At 37.8% G+C, this 25,214-nt stretch overlaps 1 protein-coding gene across 1 annotated transcript in view; it reads left to right on the top strand.

Moving 5' to 3' along the window:
• Nucleotides 1-24,980, top strand: part of LOC124260073 (serine/threonine-protein phosphatase 6 regulatory ankyrin repeat subunit C-like) — a 52,322-nt gene extending 27,342 nt beyond the window's left edge. Inside the window, 6 exon segments of the mRNA XM_046694324.1 lie at nt 10,941-11,415; nt 16,328-16,413; nt 19,296-21,720; nt 21,722-22,018; nt 22,952-23,500; nt 23,735-24,980. Coding sequence (XP_046550280.1) covers nt 20,134-21,720; nt 21,722-22,018; nt 22,952-23,500; nt 23,735-24,190 — 2,889 coding nt within the window. The 5' untranslated portion in view covers nt 10,941-11,415; nt 16,328-16,413; nt 19,296-20,133 and the 3' untranslated portion in view covers nt 24,191-24,980.
• Nucleotides 24,981-25,214: the final 234 nt, after the last annotated feature.

Genomic DNA, 25,214 nt, shown 5'->3' on the forward strand with positions numbered 1-25,214 from the left:
GTCCTTTTTAACTGGATAATGCCAAGGATAAATAGACTTGACAGAATTTCTCATACAAATATCATTGAAATTCCATCCATATATATAATTACAAATAACAACAATGATACATAGAATTAAAATAATAAGTATACCAATAATACTTCCTTCACAAGGAATGTATAACAGTGGGGAACAATCCAACACAAAAATTAATTGGAAAAATTGCAAGAAATGGTAAATTACAGTATTTTTATCATTGCAGGCTGATATTACAGAGCAGTTCAGTCAGTGGTCATAAATCTGGTAGAATTTAAATGAAATATTAACTTACCTATTTGTGTTAGCATTCAGGTGAAGATGGCCATTCTTCTTTTTCTTCTTCTGTGAAGTTATTTCTGTATCAGTGCCTGTACTCTGACAACTGTTCATGAAGGAAACATTGTACTATCTGATAAAGGTATTCTGAAACCTTTGGTTATAAACCCAGAGGTCAAATGTTCTTACACTCTTAATTAATTCCATCAAACCTCAACTAGTTACCAGTTAGACACTGACACTGACACTTGGGATGGGTAGAGGAGGGAGGGGGGTCTTGGCATCTGAGGGAGGAAGTGGTGCAAACAGTTCACAGCCTAATTTGGTGGCATTTTACAGCAGCTGTGATTGGGTAATTGGGAATACACATTCATTTTTGACGTGACAGTAACTGTAAGAATTAAGAGCAAACACAAATGTTGTTCCCATTGGGTGATCAGTTTGGTTTTTAGGTGTCTCATGTATATATAGGAGTTTAATTAGCTACTAAAGTCGTGTGTATGTGTGGAATTCTTTTACATCACTTTAATACTTTGTTAATATAATCTTGAAATAGAAATATTTAAGAGTGTTTTGCTACATAACATCAGAGACCATATAATATATTATATGGTCTCTGATAACATCAAGGTGAGATGAATATATTACATGTTACCTACTAGTATGTTAATACCGCCAACCATGCACAGTACATTTTTGGTATATAACAAAGCATATCTGTTACACCAAACACATGCACACCTTTTACATGTACCTCCCCCAATAAAAAAGATGCTTTCCTTACACTTGAATGCTATGTTATGTAGATGTACTATAAAACACAGTCACATTTCATTGTTTTCAAATGAGTCCAGGTATACAATTATACAGTGTCATATCTGGGTTGTATTTCTCACTTTTGCTGCAAACATTGTAATATGTATTGCAGAAAACAAACTCCAGTATTTGACAGATGATATTATGTACTATACTAGTATATCAAAGGATGATTATAATCAATAAATTGCCATCATCTTTGGATATGAGTGCTTGAACTGAATTGGTGAAAGTGGAATTGGTTAAAACTGTCTGTTAATGGCTGAATCAACGGAATAGAGACCAGCTTGAGTTAGCACTGACTGTGCAGACTTCCCATAAACATGTCACCAGATGCTTCCCTAATTGCTACTGAGTAGCTGTCTGTTCAGATCTGCTGCTGCTCACCAGATTGTTGAAACAAGAATTCCAAGGAGGAACTGACTCTATGAAAGGTGTGAGAACCTACTGTTTATTTGAGCAAGGTGGTTATCTCATATAGGACATTTTGTGGGAGAAATAATGATATTTGTGAAATAATTTGTAAATCAATTTGGATGGGAATGTATATGGTTAGGTAATTTCTTAATGTTTGCAATGCATGTAAACAGATAATGTTGTCTTGATTTTAACCCATGTATACAATATGTTGAAAAGTTAAAGTGTGACCCATTAAGGTATTAAATATGAATTTGGATTAATATGTATACTATTGGACTAGTAAATTTAAGAAGGACTGTGGAGTAATCTCTTATCTTGAAAAGTTTTGTTTGATAGACTAACAGTGATTTTGGTTGTTAAATTTGATAAAATGAATTAAAATATATTATATATGTGGGGTTTTATCACTTGTTTGACAAGAACAAAGCATTGAAGAAAAAAACATGAACAATATACATGTAGTTATAAGTGTGCAGTTATAACTGAAGATGGGAAAGGTAATTATGAAAAGTAATGCTTGCCATTTCCTAACCTATCTAACAATCTTAATAGGTTATAGGAATATGCTTGAAGTATTGAGCTCTTAGATTGCAGCACAAGTCTAAAGTTTCTTATATTCCATGTCTATCATGACCATTAACTTCCTCATGGCTAATGGTATGACATACCTATGATGCAGCTTCCAAAACAAAAACACTTTTGAGTAGTATTTCATTGTTAAAATGAACAACAATGTCATGTACTGTGTGCTCAATCACAACAATTAAGCAAAATTCTGGATGTTTTCTGTGGAAATAACATTCATTTCATTCTTTACAATATTTTCAATGCATACCATTCTAAAGCTGATTTCTTCAAAACTTATGTATTAAAGAACAATAAAAATAGAACAAGAACAAGAAATTTATTCAGTATCAGAGGTTACATGGCCAAGAGTACAAAGCATTGGATCACCCATGTGCACAAGGACAGGTGGGACAAATGTTATTCCATCTTAATGCAGTGAAAATGTATAGCTTTTAAGATATGGCATGTTTTCGTATATAATGCACATAATAATTAATGAAACATTAGTAGACCAGCATTTGTGTATTTTTTGCTTACTATATTTAAGATTCTTTTTTTTGTCAGATACTCTACAAGGCTAAATATATTTGGGTATGACATGAAGCAGCATAGTGGCACATATGTTACTGATATTAAATATCTTAAGATATTCGGTAAAAGTGTAGGTCCTGGATGTGATTTTAAATCTATAAATTGTGAAAGAATAGTGATAATGAGTAGTTTGGACTGCTTGGTATTCTTCAATAAAATATTTGTTATGCAGATCAGGAGCAGCTATGTGGAAATATATGGGATATCCAACTTATATCCAGTGCAAATCATCAACCATCGGAATGTTCAGTAATGAATGGTAGAAAAATGCCTATAAATGGTTTCGGTCATAGAAATACCAGCACCTATATATGTCTAAAGTGAAATGGTGTGTGAGCATGCGCTTATGATTAAGGCACTTAAGAAGAAGAGCGAGTGAGTGAGTGAGTATGGTTTTATGTTACTTTTAGCAATATTCCAGCAATATCACAGCGAACCCGGGTCTTGGGTCTTCGGAGCCTTAACCACTAGGATACCCCACCTCGCCAGAAGAAGAAGAAATTATTTTCTCAAAGTGTCACATGCTGTGATACAAATTGTATAGACATAGTATGATACATTAAAAAGACCACCCAGCCAGTTGGCCTACGAGACACTAATTACTTGATGGTACAAATAAAATATAAAAGTGAAGAAGATAGTTATAACCACACACACGCACGCACGCACACACACACACAGGTGGTAGGTTGTGTCAAGCACCGATAAATGTTACAGGTTTTTAAGCAGCTATGAAGATATATGTGACTTGCATTTGCATGCATAATGCAGCATATCCAATACAACAAAAGAAACCATTTTCTTCCCCGCCCCCCACCCATCCCACACCCAATTTTCGGGGTCATTTTGTAAATATTTCACTCTCTCCGACTTGTTAAGTTATGATAAACCCATGCCATGCCGACATTATCTTATTCTCATCTATTTTTGCAATGTTTTGCTCACTTTCTACATTCAAATTTCGGGCTAGTGAATTATTTTGTGGGCTAGTAACTTTCAGGCATAGGTAGCCCGACTGGGTAACAAAATTTGGAAACCAGTTCGCACACTGACTTGTAATATCCTCATGCCAATAATGGTTGTCACCCCTTCAAATTTTTAATTGGAGAGGGTTTGGGGTGTGGGGGTTGGGGTGGGAGGGAGGGGGTGACAACCATTATTGGCATGAGTATATATTAAACATGCTATGCACACCCTCCCTCACCTTCAGTCTGAATGAATAGAACAAAGCCGGTGTACAACCTCTCCCGTCTTTCATTCTGTGGGGGTCAGTTTTATCTCCGATAGACCCTTCCCGTCTTTCATTCTGTGTGGTGTAAGTTATATATCCGATATACCCTTCCCGTCTTTCATTCTGTGAGGTGTAACTTATATATCCGATATACCGTTCCCGTCTTTCATTCTGTGTGGTGTAAGTTATATATCCGATATACCCTTCCCGCCTTTCATTCTGTGTGGCTTAGTTTTTTTTATCCGATAGACCCTTCCCGTCTTTCATTCTGTGGGGGTTAGTTTTATATCCAATATACCCTTCCCGCCTTTTCTTCTGTGAGGTGTAAGTTATATATCCGATATACCCTTCCCGTCTTTCATTCTGTGAGGTGTAATTTATATATCCGATATACCGTTCCTGTCTTTCATTCTGTGTGGTGTAAGTTATATATCCGATATACCCTTCCCGCCTTTCATTCTGTGTGGCTTAGTTTTTATCCGATAGACCCTTCCGTCTTTCATTCTGTGGGGGTTAGTTTTATATCCAATATACCCTTCCCGCCTTTTCTTCTGTGAGGTGTAAGTTATATATCCGATATACCCTTCCCGTCTTTCATTCTGTGAGGTGTAATTTATATATCCGATATACCGTTCCCGTCTTTCATTCTGTGTGGTGTAAGTTATATATCCGATATACCCTTCCCGCCTTTCATTCTGTGTGGCTTAGTTTTTTATCCGATAGACCCTTCCCGTCTTTCATTCTGTGGGGTTAGTTTTATATCCAATATACCCTTCCCGCCTTTTCTTCTGTGAGGTGTAAGTTATATATCCGATATACCCTTCCCGCATTTATTCTGTGAGGTGTAAGTTATATGTCCGATATACCCTTCCCGTCTTTCATTCTGTGAGGTGTAAGTTATATATCCGATATACCGTTCCCGTCTTTCATTCTGTATGGTGTAAGTTATATATCCGATATACCCTTCCCGTCTTTCATTCTGTGTGGTGTAAGTTATATATCCGATATACCATTCCCGTCTTTCATTCTGTGAGGTGTAAGTTATATATCCGATATACCATTCCCGTCTTTCATTCTGTGTGGCTTAGTTTTTTATCCGATATACCGTTCCCGTCTTTCATTCTGTTGGGGTTAGTTTTATATCTGATAGACCCTTCCCGCCTTTTTATTCTTTGAGGTGTAAGTTATATATCCGATATACCCTTCCCGTCTTTCATTCTGTGAGGTGTAAGTTATATATCCGATATACCCTTCCCGCCTTTTTTCTTCTGTGTGGTGTAAGTTATATATCCGATAGACCCTTCCCATCTTTCATTCTGTGAGGTGTAAGTTATATATCCGATATACCCTTGCCGCCGTTATTCTGTGAGGTGTAAGTTATATGTCCAATTTTCCCTTCCCGACTTTCATTCTGTGTGGTGTAAGTTATATATCCGATATACCCTTCCCGACTTTCATTCTGTGAGGTGTAAGTTATATATCCGATATACCTTTCCCGCCTTTTATTCTGTGAGGTGTAAATTATATATCCGATACACCCTTCCCGACTTTCATTCTGTGTGGTGTAAGTTATATATCCGATATACCCTTCCCGACTTTCATTCTGTGAGATGTCGTATGATGACAATCAATGACTGTTTACCAACAACATCGCACACCTGTAATACTGCTAAAACAAATACATGCTCATGATATAGTCAGAATTGTACATTCGACTCTGCTTTTAGTAGAGATTACTTATCGACGTGGAAAAGGTTTGGCCTCTTCTATTAATATATCCAATATACGCCCTCCCTCCTTTCATTCGCTGTGAAGGAAGTTATATATGTGTGTACACACACACACACACACACACACACACACACACACACACACACACACACACACACACACACCTTGCCTTTCAGCTTGAATGATAATTACAATATTTTGTTTTCAACACTTTTATCTAAGGGATAGTTCATAATTGATGGGGTGTGATGCTGATCTTTATGGAGTAGCATGAGCAAAGTGAATGACCCACTCCCCTTACAATTTATTTACAAAGTAAGTGACACCCCCATGCAGCATGTGTAAATCTCTCTCTCTCTCTCTCTCTCTCTCTCTCTCTCTCTCTCTCTCTCTCTCTCTCTCTCTCTCTCTCTCTCTCTCTCTCTCACTCACTCACACACACACACACACACACACACACACACACCACCCCACCCCCCACCCCTGTAGTATTTGTGTACAAAATTGATGTCCCTTCTACCTCCCCAGAACAAAGTGGGTGACCCCCCCTAAAATCATCACCGCCAGCCATAAATTATAAACGGTCCCAAATGTGATTTGTTTGGCTTCAGCTTTGAGCCGTACCCAAAACAGCTGAACTAAGCAACCAATTTAAAGTTAAGGATCATGTATAAATGCAGCAAATTCTGTCACAAACACCTGTATACGGACATGTTTTCACAGTTACATAACTAATTACGACAAAAATCAGAATTATTTCAGAACACAATGGGGTGTTTGAGCTATTTCCATTAACGTTGCCGATTATATGATATTTATTACGTGATGTAAATTACATGATGCTTGCATTATAAAACAACACAGTTAATGAAAATGAAACATCGTACACCATGAGAGGTTTGCTTGAGAGGGAATTGCCACACGATATAAACGATTGAATAACTGACGAGTACAAAAATATTGAAACCCTTAAGGTGCTTCCAACCTATATTTGAAAATTAAATGTTAGCTACATATTTGCAGAGGAATATGGAAATATGTAACTGATAATTTTCAGTGTCTCCTCACAAAAACATTAACTAAATCATATTCCGCGCATAGATCGCCTTAAGTTTTAGAGCTAACCGGGAGCAGTACTGCAGTAAATAGGGTTTTACGAAATTGTGGACTGTTTATCCCAGTTCTGGTCGTATCCCAGTTCTGGTCGCTACATAATACAGTAAATAGTTTCTTTGAAAGTAAGAACGGGAATAAAAGAAAATTAAATTATGTCATAATTATTTTTAATGATGTTACATCCATTCTTGATGGGTATGTATGTATAACAATTCAAGTTTGTTTTGGGATTTAAGTTATTTGTGTTATGCCATTTGTGAGAGTATATAAGAGATTGGTATGTTGCTTGGTCATACTTTTCAGAGAATATTTCTTATGAAATACTGAAAATATACAGGTTCATGTACACATTCATGACACTGTAAAAAGAGTGGTGATCTATTATTTATAATGGTAGGGTGTATTCAGTAACATCACCATCACACATAATACTATGCTGATAATGCTGAGTTAAAGGTCCAGTTAAAGTTCTCATCCCCAAATGTTCACATGGCCCCTAAGCAGTTAGTGGCTCCCCTTTTTATAACATGTTTGCAAAAATCCAAATGCAACCTTTCAAAATTTAAGCCTTTATTATATCCCCCATATCTCAGACGATAAGATAGTATACTACCAACATAACGATCAAAGACAAATAAAGTACATTCCAGGTTGAGAGAGCCACCTGATATTATTGCAAATTGAAAAGGGGCCATTCTACCCTGGTCAGACAACTGCAGCTTGTGCCTTTGAGAATCGGTTATTATAATTAAAACCTATTCCTAAATGTAAACGTGATCGACAACCTGTAGGACACAACCATTATATATAACCAACGCTCTGACTATTTAACTTTACCAACTCTTCCGAAGACCATTATCTTTGTTTTAGCAATATTTACTTCAAGTTCCCACGCGGTGGAATAAGCTGACAATGATTTCCACTGTGTTTGCAACCTTTCAACAGATTCAGAAAAATAACAAGATCTTCAGCATACATAAGCAGAAACATATTTAAAGATTTAAACTCGTGAGGTATACATTTATCTTTTTAGGAAAGACTCCTCAAAATGAACTATCTAATGTCGAATTAAAGAAAATGTGTAATGGAGAATAAGAAGTAACTCCCTGAAAACCTTTTGCAAAAATCCAAATGCAACCTTTCAAAATTTAAGCCTTTATTATATCCCCATATCTCAGACGATAAGATAGTATACTACCAACATAACGATCAAAGACAAATAAAATTACATTCCAGGTTGAGAGAGAGCCGACCTGATATTATTGCAAATTGAAAAGGGGCCATTCTACCCTGGTCAGACAACTGCAGCTGTGCCTTTGAGAATCGGTTATTATAATTAAAACCTATTCCTAAATGTAAACGTGATCGACAACCTGTAGGACACAACCATTATATATAACCAACGTTCTGACTATTTAATCCTTTACCAACTCTTCCAAGACCATTATCTTTGTTTTAGCAATATTTACTTCAAGTTCCCACCGTGGTGGAATAAGCTGACAACGATTTCCACTGTGTTTGCAACCTTTCAACAGATTCAGAAAAATAACAAGATCTTCAGCATACATAAGCAGAAACATATTTAAAGATTTAAACTCGTGAGGTATACATTTATCTTTTTAGGAAAGACTCCTCAAAATGAACTATCTAATGTCGAATTAAAGAAAATGTGTAATGGAGAATAGACGAAAATGTGTACATAACTTTATTTATATTTTATATGTGTTCAAATTAAAGAGCCGCCCCCGTTAATCCTATTTTTCTGTACTTTGTCAGAGCCTCCCGAAGTGAGGCGCTGTGTTCATTCAGCCATAACATTGTATTGCAAGTACCGCAAAGTCTACACTCATTGAACCGAAAAGTGGACGATTTTAGCCTTATATATAACACCTCTCCTGTCTTTCATTCTGTGTGGAGTTCTGTGTGATGTTCATCCATCCTAGTATTTTGTTCTCAAAACTTTATTTCATGTAATTTGTTTGGTCTCAACCCTGAGCCGCGATTCAGTTGAACGACGCAAGTCATTTAGAAAATAGACACAGGTATAAGTGCAGCAAATTGGTTGACAAACACCCAATATGGAAAAAATATTCATACCTAATTACAATCAAAATTATTTCAGAAAACACAAATTAGTGTTTGAAATATTTTAAATAATGTATACGATTCTGTGGTATTATTGTGACCACAAAGTGATGAAGAAACAGAATTCATTTCAGATAATCCTTTCAAACAGGATGACATTTTGTTTCCATTTTAAAAATAACACAATTAATCGTCCCATATATGCAAAATGAATAATACGGTTTGACGAAAGTATAAAATAATTAAGAAAAACTTAAGATTTTTTCCAAATTATAGTGAAGAAACAATTAGGGTTACATATTCGAAAGTGAATCTGAAATGGTAAATGTTAATTTGTATTTCTTCTAAAAACAAGAAGAAAATCATATTACACATCAGTGGCTTTTAAGTTTTAGCGTTAGCGGGAGCAGTACCAATAAGCAAATCGGGTTTCACGCAGAAATTGTGGACTGTTTATCCCAGTTCTGGTCGTATCCCAGTTCTGGTCGCTACAGTCGATCCCAGTTCTGGTCGCTACGGACGTCTTTAGCTCCCTAAATTTATTTCTGCGCTGATTGCAAAAGAAGGCAATGAAACATAGTTCTGGCTGAAGCAAAGTTAAATGTTTTCGATGATCATATCTTGACGGCACCTCGGATAGTAAAATACCCGAGGAAGCATTTCTGACCAAACCAAAGAAATGATAAGAGATTAACGATGAATTGTTTCCTTTGATATCAATTTGTATTCATAATAAAGATGTAATCGCTTCCTAAGTAAATATAGCTTCACTTCACCATTCAACGGTGGTTTCAGCGTTGGGCTATAATTCCTCAGTTCAAGCTAAGATTGACTTAGGATGTATTTTTAGAAACTTTCTGTTGAGTTCCGGTGGTAATCTACATGGGCGGACCCAGGAATATTGAAAAGGTGGGGTTCAGGGGTTCAAAATCGCTGATCCCCCATTGGCTCGGGCCAACGCCAATAAAAAATAAATCTTCAATGTGGTCTGAAGTCATTTTCAAAAGTAGGTGTGTGTGCATGGCGTGTAAAGGCATGCGCGTCGCGCGCGCTTGTGCAAGACGGGTGTGTGTGGTGGGTGATGGTGTTGGAACCCTGGACGACTGCGCGTGTGGGTTTATGATGTCAAGGGCCCAACTCTACATTGTAAGTTCAAATCTCAATCATGCATGCCTCTAAAGATACTAGCACTTATGAAACTCATCATAGCTGGGTATCACTATCTGAGGAGGATTAACGAGCAGTCGAGACAATCCTATGGGGAGATAAAACACAGCCCAGAAAACTCCAAACTTCTCCCCATGGGATTGGAGCTCACCGAGGACATTTTGCTATTTTTATAATTTCTCAATCAAAACATTTTATGACATCGAACTGTGTGCTGTGTCAGCAAGATTGAGGCGAAAAGGGCTTGACTTCAAGTACATGAATTCCACTGTGTAATATATTCCTGCTTTCAGGTTTACATGTTTACATAACTTTTACCGATTATTTAACAGTTGAAATGACAATCTTGTGATGTTTCAAGTTAATTGGATCATCAAAAGGTATGAACACGTTATTTTCACAAAGACACACCTTAATTATCTGTCTGGTGCCCTATGTGGCATCCTCCCACAAAAATGCGTTTCTATCCCTGGGATCATTACAAGCTAATGCAAAGAATTTGATTTTTGTCACATACCCCGCCCTATAAATATTTTGAAGGATTGTTGGGATTTGGCTGTCATTCACTTGAACAGTAAGTTTATGTAACCTGCAGGCATTGTGTGGTACGCTAATAGACTTGCACACGCCTATAAGGTAGTAATTCATAATTTAAACGATACCTAATAATTATATTTACCAGACTATTCATCCATGAGCTCAGCATTCAGTACAGCCTTGGAGTATTAAAAGTATTGCACACACTAGGATTGATCATAATTAATTCAATCACTTTGAAATCAACATGATTAAGGGTGAACCCGTGTATAAGTTTCATGGACATTAATTGATGATCTTCAACTTTGATATAAAGCAGGTGACTAAGCTGACACACCAATTCTGTTTTATAGCATAATTAGATTCTCCATTATTTTCACAGATAGTGCTTGGTGACAAAAGAAGCTAAGTTGTGATGGCCAGCCACGATAAGGACAGTGGACAGCTGGTCTTGGCCACTTCCAGACGAAAGTCTGAAGACAACATGGCCCCTTCCAGTGGGCAACCTGGAGGTCTGGTGGCCCCATCCAGTGAACAGCCTGAAGGTTTGTTGGCCCCATCCAGTGGGCAACCTGGAGGTCTGGTGGCCCCTTCAAGTGGGCAGCCTGAAGGTCGGGTGGCCCCTTCCAGTGGGCAGCCTGAAGGTCACAAGGGCACATCAAGATTGAGAGGTGACTTGCCAGTTCCTGATATTGACATATCCAGTTCAGATGAGGAATACCTTACAGCAGAGAGGATGACTCTGGTAGCAGCGGAGCTCAGTTCAGACGAGGAACATGAAGGTCGCTTGGTACTCGCAGGTTCAGCTGAGCGGGAGGTTCTTGAGCTAGAGAGCCAAGCAATCACTCTGAGTACAGGTGGGTGTCATTGTTGGTTTGATGAAATTCTCGAAGTTGGGGAGTAAAAAATTATGCACACAACTTTAAGGATGACAACTTCTTTGTTTATTGCATAGAGGCTAGAGCAATGTTGCAATGTAGATTCATACACTGTAGCTAAAAGTGACTACAAACAGCCAAGACAGACAGCAAATCAGCCATCACAGATCACCAACAAAATTTCCTTATCCAGTTTAACTAAGTCGAAATCCTGTCTCCTATCCACTGAGAAATCAGGAATCCACGAAAAAAACCTTTGAATGCTATTGAACTTTGCCATCACAAACCCTTGATTTACAGATACCCAGGATACTCATATATATATATAAAGTTTGGTTTGAAGGTCTGATTTATAAACTCTAGAAAAAATAGGGTTTCAGGCTCGTTACTGAAATGGTTATTTGCAAGACAGAAGACAACAAGTTGTTATAAATGGACTTCAATCCTCATTTCCCTCAGTGTTAATGCAGGAGTCTCTCACAAGGTTCCGTTTAGGCCCATTATTATTCCTGATATAACGATTTAGTTGTTAACATTGATTTATTCATTGATGACACATCCCTTTTATTATTGTGTAATATAGATGTGGAAAATGAAATCCATTTTTTTACTTGTATGTCCTTTGTATAAAGATTTGTGTACCGAAATATATAGCTGAATATTATCTATGTAAGCCACCTACATAAGCATTTAAACTACTTCTTTTCATCAACTGACCAGCATGTAATAATAAAGCTGTCATACTATATCAATTATGCTCTTATTAAACGTAACAATCTGATAAAAGTTTTGTAGGTCCATCACGATTTCACTCACTTGTACATAATTTACTGCCTGTATCATGATTTGCTGTTTGGATCACTACTGTGATATGACCGCCTATAAGCCGAATTTTGAGGACCCAAAAAGCAGTCTGTAATTACTACTTATTGCACCATATGTATAATATATATGTATAACTCCAATGTATATTTGCCAGAGGCCTTTGTACAATAAACATCTTTGACTTTGATAACCCTGATGTTACTGCTACTTACCTCAATCATGACTTAGAAAAAAAAAATTTAATTGGGCTAGAGATTGGAAATGTCGCTTTCAATCCTACCAAAACCGAAAAGCATATTATTTTCACACAAACAACCACCCAGTAGACTCCTGATCTTCACATGAATAATATCAACATTAAAGTAGTTTCCCATCATAAACATCTTGGTTTAACATTGCAAAGCAACTGTAATTGGTACCAATGCATTCTATTACTTTATTGGGAATTGATTTGTAGATAGCTTCCAATATAAATATGTACCTGTTCGGGAGAGGCATTTATATAAGCCCACTGAGCTTGTTTGCCATTCAATCTTCTTCTCTTGAAATAAAAATATGTTTAAAACATTACGATAGACTCTCATCATAGCACACTATCACCCCTGTTTTAAGTACTTAATCCATCCTGTTTATTGGCTTCATTACTTTTTTCTGTTTGTTGTCATTAATACCCACCTGTTCTCATCTAATTATGTCTGGTGTCCCCTCACCGCGGATGTTGCTGGAATATTGCTAAAAGCTGGCATGTAAAACCAAACTCAGTCAGTCAGTCATCTAATTATGCCACTTGTGATTAAATTACATGCTGTTGTTAATGTTAATGTGCCGTTTGTCATAACATACTATGTATATATGTATACTTTATGATCACTTGTTTGTAGTCACTTCTGCCTGATAACAGTGTAACAATCGACATAGAAACACTCACTGTAAGCAAACACAAGAAGTTGTCATCTATAAAGTTGCATGCTTCATTCTTGGTGTCACGTTGTAATTGGGCCTTCATTTTGTCACCCCTGGTTGTTTATTTCAAATAAAATACCCCTAGGGGCATTATTCAAAATGTAATGCATCAACAAAACTGAATTGTTTGAGATATCTTATTTGTGTAATTACATGGAATTGTTGGATCAAGCACCGATTCAAACAGTAATTTGAATTTCATTCAGATTGACATTTTTGTCATGGGAACTTAATCTGATGACTTTCTACCCCGTGTTTTATTTACTTTACTTGTTCAAAGCTGTCAATATTGTGTTCCAATTTCAAATGGAAACATTTCTATTTTCACCAATTAATATTGATTGGCACAACGGCTTGTTTAAGGTGAGATATACAGGCTTTAATATCAAACTCTTCTTCACCGAAACTGACATATTGTTCAAATATTTGATGTTCTTAGCCTCTTTTATTACAAAGGAGTAATGATTTGATTTTAAAATCTCAAAATGGTTGCAATATTGTCCGAAGTTCAATATGTGAAATCACTTAAATATCCAAATGTCTAACAAAAGTTTAACAGGATTTTCTTTCTAGAAAACATCCTCTTGTATATCTAAAGGCAGCTATTTAATCCCATTGTATCCATTCTGTTACAAATGTTATAAATACTGGACCCATTTGCCAACAAGGCTTTGTTTCTGATATGACATCACGGGTATGTTGCAGTACACACTTCACACACAAAAATGCATCTTGGTAATGAGGAAATACAGAAAAAAACAGCCCCATGTAAACCTAGGAGATCATGATACCAGTGATTCAGATTTGGTTCCTATCATACTTTCAGTTTGTGCATGTTCTGATATTTAAGACATATCATTGTTTCACCAGTGATTCAGATTTGGTTCCTATTGTCCCTTCAGTTTGTGCATGCCTGATATTTAATACATATCATTGTTTACCAGTGATTCTCAGATTTGGTTCCTATCATACTTACAGTTTGTTCATGCCTGATATTTTATTACATATCATTGTTTACCAGTGATTCAGATTTGGTTCCTATCATACTTACAATTTGTTCATGCTCTGATATTTAATACATATCATTGTTTACCAGTGATTCAGATTTGGTTCCTATCATACTTACAGTTTGTTCATGCTCTGATATTTAATACATCATTGTTTACCAGTGATTCTCAGATTTGGTTCCTATCATACTTACAGTTTGTGCATGCTCTGATATTTAATACATATCATTGTTTACCAGTGATTAAGATTTGGTTCCTATCATACTTACAATTTGTTCATGCTCCTGATATTTAATACATATCATTGTTTACCAGTGATTCAGATTTGGTTCCTATCATACTTACAATTTGTTCATGCCTGATATTTAATACATATCATTGTTTACCAGTGATTTTCAGATTTGGTTCCTATCATACTTCATTACAGTTTGTTCATGCTCTGATATTTAATACATATCATTGTTTACCAGTGATTCTCAGATTTGGTTCCTATCATACTTACAGTTTGTTCATGCTCTGATATTTAATACATATCATTGTTTACCAGTGATTAAGATTTGGTTCCTATCATAACTTACAATTTGTTCATGCCTGATATTTAATACATATCATTGTTTACCAGTGATTCAGATTTGGTTCCTATCATACTTACAGTTTGTTCATGCTCTGATATTTAATACATATCATTGTTTACCAGTGATTCTCAGATTTGGTTCCTATCATACTTACAGTTTGTGCATGCTCTGATATTTAATACATATCATTGTTTACCAGTGATTCAGATTTGGTTCCTATCATACTTACAATTTGTTCATGCCTGATATTTAATACATATCATTGTTTACCAGTGATTCAGATTTGGTTCCTATCATACTTACAGTTTGTTCATGCTCTGATATTTAATACATATCATTGTTTACCAGTGATTCTCAGATTTGGTTCCTATCATACTTACAGTTTGTGCATGCTCTGATATTTAATACATATCATTGTTTACCAGTGATTCAGATTTGGTTCCTATCATACTTACAATTTGTTCATGCTCTGATATTTAATACATATCATTGTTTACCAGTGATTAAGATTTGGTTCCTATCATACTTACAGTTTGTTCATGCCTGATATTTAATACACATCATTGTTTACCAGTGATTCTCAGATTTGGTTCCTATCATACTTACAGTTTGTTCATGCCTGATATTTAATACATATCATTGTTTACCAGTGATTCAGATTTGGTTCCCATCATACTTTACAATTTGTTCATGCCTGATATTTAATACATATCATTGTTTACCAGTGATTCAGATTTGGTCTCTATCATACTTTACAGTTTGTTCATGCCTGATATTTAATACATATCATTGTTTACCAGTGATTTTCAGATTTGGTTCCTCATCATACTTACAGTTTGTGCATGCTCTGATATTTAATACATATCATTGTTTACCAGTGATTCAGATTTGGTTCCTATCATACTTTACAATTTGTTCATGCTCTGATATTTAATACATATCATTGTTTACCAGTGATTCAGATTTGGTTCCTATCATACTTACAGTTTGTTCATGCTCTGATATTTAATACATATCATTGTTTACCAGTGATTCAGATTTGGTTCCTATCATACTTACAGTTTGTGCATGCTCTGATATTTAATACAAATCATTGTTTAAATTGGTATATGCCTTCCTTAAGGAAGAGTATTGAAATGACAAGGTTCGGGGAAGCCATGTTTTCAACTATAGCCAATCAAAGCAAGTGATAGTTGAGCAGCTGAATTTGTGGTACAGCTTTCTCGTACAAGTAGCTAGACCCTTTGATTTCACAGAGTGTAGTAGAATGTCTCTACTTCTTGAACTAAATGTGAAGAATCTTACCCTGATTCATGATGAACAAGTTTTGATCATCAACTATTGTTATCAGTTGGTAAGTTTTATAATCAAGAGAAGACCAGATCGATTGAGCTGGATCTTTAGAATGATGTTCATCAAACTCTTAAGCTCTGCAACAGTATTAAATATTTTATTCAGTGTGGAAAGAAAACTCCATGGTTACCATGGTTACTGATGATTCCTCCTGTTTGGTGTTGACAGGTGAACAGCGTTCAGGGAACGCCCAAGCTACTTTAACATGATCAACATCGCCACTGGAGGGGCAGGACAAGGAACACTGGGGAGAGGTGGAGTGTCGACATGAGGAAGGGTCAGTAAGTGACCAGATCTTGTGAAATTTTGCCATTTTCCTCACAAGCTAGGAGGTTTTCAGTGCTTTCAATCATTCACACTATGATGAACCCATCCAAATTGACATTCTAGTCCAGGAGGAGAATCTCAAAGGGGCCTAGAAATAGGATTTCGTAGCCTACCCAGTACTGATTTTGTTTGACACTATTTTCAGTTAGTATGATGGATTGGGCTCATGAAAAGGCCTGTAATACTCTCAGATTGTGGTATCAGGGGTTTTTTTACAGGCCATTATATGTGGTGGGGGTCTGAGAGCATTTTTTGTCACATTTGGTTTGCTGCCCGAACACTTCAAAGTTAATCATTGATAGTTTTACTACTATCAATCTGATCACTTTCATTTTAACTTCTGTGTACTGCTAAAGGATGTAGAAATTATTTGACATAATTTTGTTTTGAAAAATCAAAATGGCCACCATTTTGCATTGTTCGTTTTGACTTCTCAGCACTTAAATCTACATAAAATGAACACCGAATGTTTCCATTTACATCTAAAGTTGATACTTTCGAAGTGTTTTGATACTTATTTCTCATAGAGTGATGGCTTGGGCACACAACAAGTCATTTGGTTGGTCATATCGTGGTAATTTAATGTTTTACAGCTTATTCTTTGAGACAAGGGTATTTTAGCGATTCTCCGACTTTTCATGGAAATGTGTGAGAGTGATTTATTTAATGGCAGATAACAGTATATTTGTTACAAAAACAAGTTGTTAGGAATAGAGCTAAATTTCAATGATAGGGTCAATCAAAGCTTCACACTCCTAGAATATTTGATGAAATAACATTATCCAAAAGTGTTTGAAAACTATGCTTCATGGCCGATAACTACGTCTAAGCTTTGGTTGTAGGCATTCAAATTGTTCTATCAGATAACTCTTAATCACTTTTGATACATCCATAAGCTTGCAATTAACCCTCCTTTTCCCTTTCTTTTTATTTCATATGTTACATCATGTCACAATCGGTCCTGTAGAGATCCAGGTTAGAATTGATCTTCATTAACCCATGCTTGTCGAAGAGGCTACTAACAGGATCTGGTTGTCAGGCTCGCTGACTGGGTTGACACATGTCATCGTATCCCAATTGCGCAGATTGATGTTCATGCTGTTGATCCCTGGATTGTCTGGTCCAGACACGATTATATACAGACTGCCGCCATATAGCTGGAATATTGCTGAGTGTGGTGTAAAACTAAACTCACTCACTCACTCATGTCAGAATCGGAGTCATCTACTGGCAACAAGTCAAAGGTGTTCAGGGCAACAATCATCTGCCATACAAAAAGACATGCCTCTGTGCACACTATATCATTCTTTCTGCTGGCATGCTGACATTTTGCATTTACACGATGTCAGTTCAACCAATCCATGGGGAGCAGGATCTCTCGACATCAGAATAGGGATAAGCTGACCATCACAAATGCTCCAACCATGGTCAACTGGTGAAAGAATGTTCATGATTGGTTGCAGAGACTGTTTCCAAACATGGACTTGGTAGTTTACTCGTTCAATGTAATGTTTTAGACTGTTGGATGTTGGTGGGAGGTTTTCATTCAATATCTTGTGTCATCTACAGACATCACTGGATTATTTGGTACATGCATAGAACTCACAAACTGGCCACAAGATGTAATGATTGTTTCTTGAACATCCAAATTATCACCCAATTGTGTCAATGTTTGTTGGTGATTTTCAGAGGACTTCTGTAAGTCAATTCCCCATGTCAAACGTTCTACACGTTCTAAAATAAGTGTATGTAGTTAAACTACAATGGTGGCCATTTTGGTGGCCATTTTGAATTCTGGGTAATATGTAAACATTCCTAATAACATGCTGTCACTCTAGAAGTAAAGAGAAAACAAAAACAACTTGTTTTAGTAACAAAAATAATGTTAACTGCCATTAAATAAATCGCTCTCACACATTTCCATGAAAAGTCGGAGAATTGCAAATATACCCCTGTCTGTAAAACATTAAATTACCATGCTATGACCATACAAAATGACTTGTTTTGAGCCCAAGCCATCACTCTAGGAGAAACAAGTGTCAAAACACATCAATAGTATCAACTTTGGATGAAAATAGAAACATTCAGTGTTCATTTTTATGTAAATTTAAGTGCTGAGAAGGCAAAACACGACAAAACAAAATGGTGGCCATTTTGATTTTTTTTTCAAAACAAAATTATGTCAAATAGATTTCTACATCCTTTAGCAGTACACAGAAGTCAAAATGAAAGTGATCAGATTGATAGTAGTAAAACTATTAATGATTAACTTTGAGGTGTTGTCGGGCAGCAAACCAAAATGTGACGAAAATGCTCAGAGACCCCACCACATATAATGGCCTGTAAAAAACCTGATACCACAATCTGAGAGTATTACAGGCCTTTTCATGAGCCCAAGACATCATACTAACTGAAAATAGTGTCAAACAAAATCAGTACTGGGGAGGCTACGATTTGAAATTTTTCAGCTGCCTCCTCCTGGACTATTCAGTTCTTAATGAATAATGTTGTGTATGGTTACCTAGGAACAAGTCTGAATGAAGACAGTTGTCACTCAAGCTGTTTATTTTCCTATACTTGCACTCATCATGTATTAACTACCAGTACAACAACCATAATCACCTGTCAGTAAATAAAGAGATGTTTAGTGTTCAGTTGAAAGTACTGTGGCAGCGTTCTAGATGATGTTGTTATCTCCAACCTAAAGACTAAAAGGTTCCAACCACAATGAAATAGGTAATTATTTTGTCAATTAATGTTAACATCCTAGTATTTCCTGGTGTGGTAAACAGTTTTTGTATTCCTTCAGATACCCTTGATTTGCGCACAGATGAAGCAAGGAAGATCTTTGCTCCAACTGAAGCCTACAGAAAAGTGAAACAGAAGTTGAAGGAATTTGGTCATGTGACTATCTGTGGTGCTTCAGGAGAAGGCAAGACAACAATGGCTCTGGTGCTGGGTTCACAGTATAGACAAAAGGGGTACGAAGTCGTGTTTGTGGACAGCCTTAAGAAGTTTGACTTTGACCGCTGTCTAAGTACTTACTCAAGAGTATTTCTGATTGTGGATGATTTGTTTGGTACTGTTGGAGTATCTGCTAATACTTCACAGGTTAAAAACTTTCTGAACAATCTTCTCCCCCATTTAGAACAAAAGCAGAGAGCAGAAGAGAAAAGGTCAGAATTGAGTGAAAACAGTGATGCTGGTGAAAAATCCAGAAAGAAAATGCAAAATTTAAAAGAATCTCAAACAAAGGATATTCATGTTGTCTTCACATCAAAATCATACAATTTCCATGATGGACTTGCAAAACTGCAGTATGAGGGTTTCAAATTGTTCAAGGGTCAAACAGTAGTGGACTTAACTACACACAAGAAATATTGGCTTTCTGACAAAGAGAAAAAGTCAATATTTGAACGACATAAACATGCTTGTGGTGACTGCTCTGTGCAACATATTCCAGATTACAGTGAGCTAGAAAGCTGTTCCAATATCTTTGGATTCCCTCTTATTTGTAAACTTTGTTTTGAATTTTCCTCTTTCTTTAAAATGCACAATCGTTATTCAAGGAACCACTGTTTTATCTTAGGTTAGAACTAAATCAGTTACTTGAAGACAGAAATGATAGATCGGCCATTTTGGTTCTGATGCTGCTGTGTGAAGACAAATTGAACCTGACCAGGTTAGACAGTGGAGATGAAGACAAGGAAATGGACAGGATGGTCAAAACTGTTCAAGACCTGATGCCAAATGCTACACGTTCAGGCATGTACAAAGCCGCTAAAAGTTTTAGAGGTACATTCTTCACAAGAGGAGACACTGTTGGCTTTGCCCATTCTTCAATCTATGATGCTTGTGCCTGTGCCTTGTTCAATATCAGTCCAGTCTTTGTTTTGAAGAACTGTAGTGATGACTTTCTGTTTGAAAGAGTACAAGGTGAAAAGGTTGAAGAAACAACAGTTGATGACCATCTCCATCTGATATATGTCTCAGATAATTATGATGACCTACTTACCACAAGGTTTGCACATTCTATTAAACAAGGAAAGTTTTCTCAATCAGTGACACATCCAGTTCTCAAACGAGACACAACAGCTTTTAAACTGCTCAACAAACTTCAGTGTGATCGGACAAAGCACCACCATCATCATAATCAAACTGATTCTAAAGATGAACTTTGGTTTCACAGAAGAGAGAAAGGAAAATGTTTTCTGTACTGGGCAGTTCTTGGACATAATGCACTTCTAGTTACAGATATAGAACACACAACTGGAGAAGAGTTCTCTCAAGAGGAGATCAGTCAAGCTATGGAAGGGTGTGCACAAAGCAACAATGTGACAGTATTGAAATGTCTCTTCAGTCGTTGTGAAAAACATGATCATCAACAGACACTAAACAGACTTTTGTTGCAGGCTGCTGAAAATGGCAGTTCTGATATTCTAGTGTATCTGCTCCAGGAAGGTGCTGATGTTGACACAAGAGACAAGAAGTTACGAAACATCTTCCATCTGGTCTGTAAGACAGGAATGGAAAAATCTCTGAAAATCCTGTTAAATAGGAAACCTGGAGATAATGTTATAAACTCTGCTGATGTGAATGGCACAACCCCTGTCATGGTTGCAGCACATGCAGCATCACAAGGATGTTTTGAGTTACTACGGAAAATATCAGACTTGAATGTGAAAGATAAATATTGCAATAGAATTATTCATTATGCCTGTCAGGGTGGCAACAAGGCTATCGTGAATCATCTTCTGGCTCCTCCTAACATCAACAGTAGAGGTGAGTGTGGCTGGACTCCAGCAATGATGGCAGCTGTCAGTGGACATCAAAGTGTGTTTGACCTCCTTGTGTCCAACCAAGCTGACCTGACACTGGTGTCTACATCTGGTGATAGTTTACTTCATCTTGCCTGTCATGGTGGGAACACTGCTATCGTACAACACCTCCTGTCTCCCTCTAACATCAACAGTAGAGGTGAGCATGGATGGACTCCAGCAATGGCGGCAGCTGTCAGTGGACATCAAAGTGTGTTTGACCTCCTTGTGTCCAACCAAGCTGACCTGACACTGGTGGATACATCTGGTGATAGTTTACTTCATCTTGCCTGTCAGGGTGGGAACACTGCTATAGTGCAACACCTCCTGTCTCCCTCTAACATCAGCAGTAGAGGGATGACATGGATTGACTCCAACAATGATGGCAGCTGTCAGTGGACACCAAAGTGTGTTTGACCTCCTTGTGTCCAACCAAGCTGACCTGACACTGGTGGATACATCTGGTGATAGTTTACTTCATCTTGCCTGTCGTGGTGGGAACACTGCTATAGTACAACACCTCCTGTCTCCCTCTAACATCAGCAGTAGAGGGAGACTAGGATGGACTCCAACAATGATGGCAGCTGTCCGTGGACATCAAAGTGTGTTTGACCTCCTTGTGTCCAACCAAGCTGACCTGACACTGGTGGATACATCTGGTGATAGTTTACTTCATCTTGCCTGTCGTGGTGGGAACACTGCTATAGTACAACACCTCCTGTCTCCTTCTAACATCAACAGTAGAGGTGAGTTTGGATGGACGCCAGCCATGGTGGCAGCTGTCAGTGGACATCAAAGTGTGTTTGACCTCCTTGTGTCCAAGCACGCTGACCTGACACTGGTGGATACATCTGGTGATAGTTTACTTCATCTTGCCTGTCAGGGTGGGAACACTGCTATAGTACAACACCTCCTGTCTCCCTCTAACATCAACAGTAGAGGGATGTATGGCTGGACTCCAGCAATGAAGGCAGCTGTCAGTGGACATCAAAGTGTGTTTGACCTCCTTGTGTCCAACCAAGCTGACCTGACACTGCTGGATACATTTGGTGATAGTTTACTTCATCTTGCCTGTCAGGGTGGGAACACTGCTATAGAACAACACCTCCTGTCTCCCTCTAACATCAACAGTAGAGGGAGACATGGATGGACTCCAACAATGAAGGCAGCTGTCAGTGGACATCAAAGTGTGTTTGACCTCCTTGTGTCCAACCAAGCTGACCTGACACTGGTGTCTACATCTGGTGATAGTTTACTTCATTTTGCCTGTCAGGGTGGGAACACTGCTATAGTACAACACCTCCTGTCTCCCTCTAACATCAACAGTAGAGGGATGTATGGCTGGACTCCAGCAATGAAGGCAGCTGTCAGTGGACATCAAAGTGTGTTTGACCTCCTTGTGTCCAACCAAGCTGACCTGACACTGCTGGATACATTTGGTGATAGTTTACTTCATCTTGCCTGTCGTGGTGGGAACACTGCTATAGTACAACACCTCCTGTCTCCCTCTAACATCAACAGTAGAGGGAGACATGGATGGACTCCAACAATGAAGGCAGCTGTCAGTGGACATCAAAGTGTGTTTGACCTCCTTGTGTCCAACCAAGCTGACCTGACACTGGTGTCTACATCTGGTGATAGTTTACTTCATCTTGCCTGTCGTGGTGGGAACACTGCTATAGTACAACACCTCCTGTCTCCTTCTAACATCAACAGTAGAGGTGAGCTTGGATGGACGCCAGCCATGGTGGCAGCTGTCAGTGGACATCAAAGTGTGTTTGACCTCCTTGTATCCAACCAAGCTGACCTGACACTGCTGGATACATTTGGTGATAGTTTACTTCATCTTGCCTGCCGTGGTGGGAACACTGCTATAGTACAACACCTCCTGTCTCCCTCTAACATCAACAGTAGAGGGAGACATGGATGGACTCCAACAATGAAGGCAGCTGTCAGTGGACATCAAAGTGTGTTTGACCTCCTTGTGTCCAACCAAGCTGACCTGACACTGGTGTCTACATCTGGTGATAGTTTACTTCATGTTGCCTGTCGTGGTGGGAACACTGCTATAGTACAACACCTCCTGTCTCCTTCTAACATCAACAGTAGAGGTGAGTTTGGATGGACGCCTGCCATGGTGGCAGCTGTCAGTGGACATCAAAGTGTGTTTGACCTCCTTGTGTCCAACCAAGCTGACCTGACACTGCTGGATACATTTGGTGATAGTTTACTTCATCTTGCCTGTCAGGGTGGGAACACTGCTATAGTACAACACCTCCTGTCTCCCTCTAACATCAACAGTAGAGGGAGACATGGATGGACTCCAACAATGAAGGCAGCTGTCAGTGGACATCAAAGTGTGTTTGACCTCCTTGTGTCCAACCAAGCTGACCTGACACTGGTGTCTACATCTGGTGATAGTTTACTTCATCTTGCCTGTCGTGGTGGGAACACTGCTATAGTACAACACCTCCTGTCTCCTTCTAACATCAACAGTAGAGGTGAGTTTGGATGGACGCCTGCAATGGTGGCAGCTGTCAGTGGACATCTAAGTGTGTTTGACCTCCTTGTATCAAACCAAGCTGATCTGACACTGCTGGATACATCTGGTGATAGTTTACTTCATCTTGCCTGCCGTGGTGGGAACACTGCTATAGTACAACACCTCCTGTCTTCCTCTAACATCAACAGTAGAGGGAGACATGGATACACGCCTTTATTGAAGGCTGCCTTCTATGGACATAAAGATGTGGTTGACCTCCTTATACAACACAAAGCTGACCTGACACTCCTAACAGACTGGAAAATGGATATCCGAGGAGTAGCTAGGTTGGGAGGGCATTCTTCATTGACCAGTTATCTACAAAGTGTTTACCTGCCACACTGATTTCACACATCTCCTATCAAACAGCAGCACAGGACTGTTCTTCCATATGCTTCTGCTTGTACCGAGGGTTTGGGGAAAAGGAAAGGTACAAAAATGCTATCAGTGTACACAATAAATATTTTAAAGTCAACCAATCATTTGGATATCATTATAAAAATATAAGAAGAGGTAGATTTGCTGTAACATGTTAATTATCAGGCGATGTTGACTTCTGATGTTGACTCTTTGTATTTCTGAAATCTTTTAGAAGTCGCCAAAAAAATTTGTGTTGATATTTGATGACACTTTGATTTGATGACACTTTGAAAATCAATAAATCATTAGTAGATCTACATTTTGTGTCATAGATGTGACAGAAGCCTATAACAGGGATGGCAGTTTTCCGCCAATTTTATTTCAGAATCACTCTCCTGACTCCCATTTGATGACACAATATTAAGTTTCAGATGAAAATACATTTTCCTGTTGCCATCCCTGCTGGGTTTGAATTTGACCTCATTACGTTTCATAGTTTGTCAGCACAACACCTGGGTTTCACCGAAGTAGTCAACATAGGAGTCATTTAAAATCATGTTGCTTTTATGAAAGGTCAAGGTTATTAAATCCAAAAATGGAATCATCATAGTGTGGATTTTGAACAACCAGTTCATGTCTGTTACTTCAATTTGATACATCTGTCAGGATCTGGCAAACTCGTCATTATATTCCTTCAGGTTAACTTTCTTGACAAGCCAATCAGGGGGGGGTTCTGTTTTCTCAAAATAATGATGACTCTAACCCCAATTCTAAATGTAAACAGACAGTTCTGAATGGAAGCCAACAATGGCCCTGGGGATGTTTTATTACCTGTTATTTCTGACATGTTTCTCATTGTAAAACAGTGGTGTATCTGTATTACATCGTTTCTGTTAATATTCAATCAGGGCAGTGCTTGTATGTTATGATATCGTATTTCTACTGCCAGTATATTTTATTCTCCCATTATATTTGTACAGCCAATATGTCTTATTCTAACATTGTAATT

Source organism: Haliotis rubra, unplaced genomic scaffold (assembly GCF_003918875.1).
Source record: "Haliotis rubra isolate DU_JTF1 unplaced genomic scaffold, ASM391887v1 Scf1186, whole genome shotgun sequence".
NCBI lineage: Eukaryota > Metazoa > Mollusca > Gastropoda > Lepetellida > Haliotidae > Haliotis > Haliotis rubra.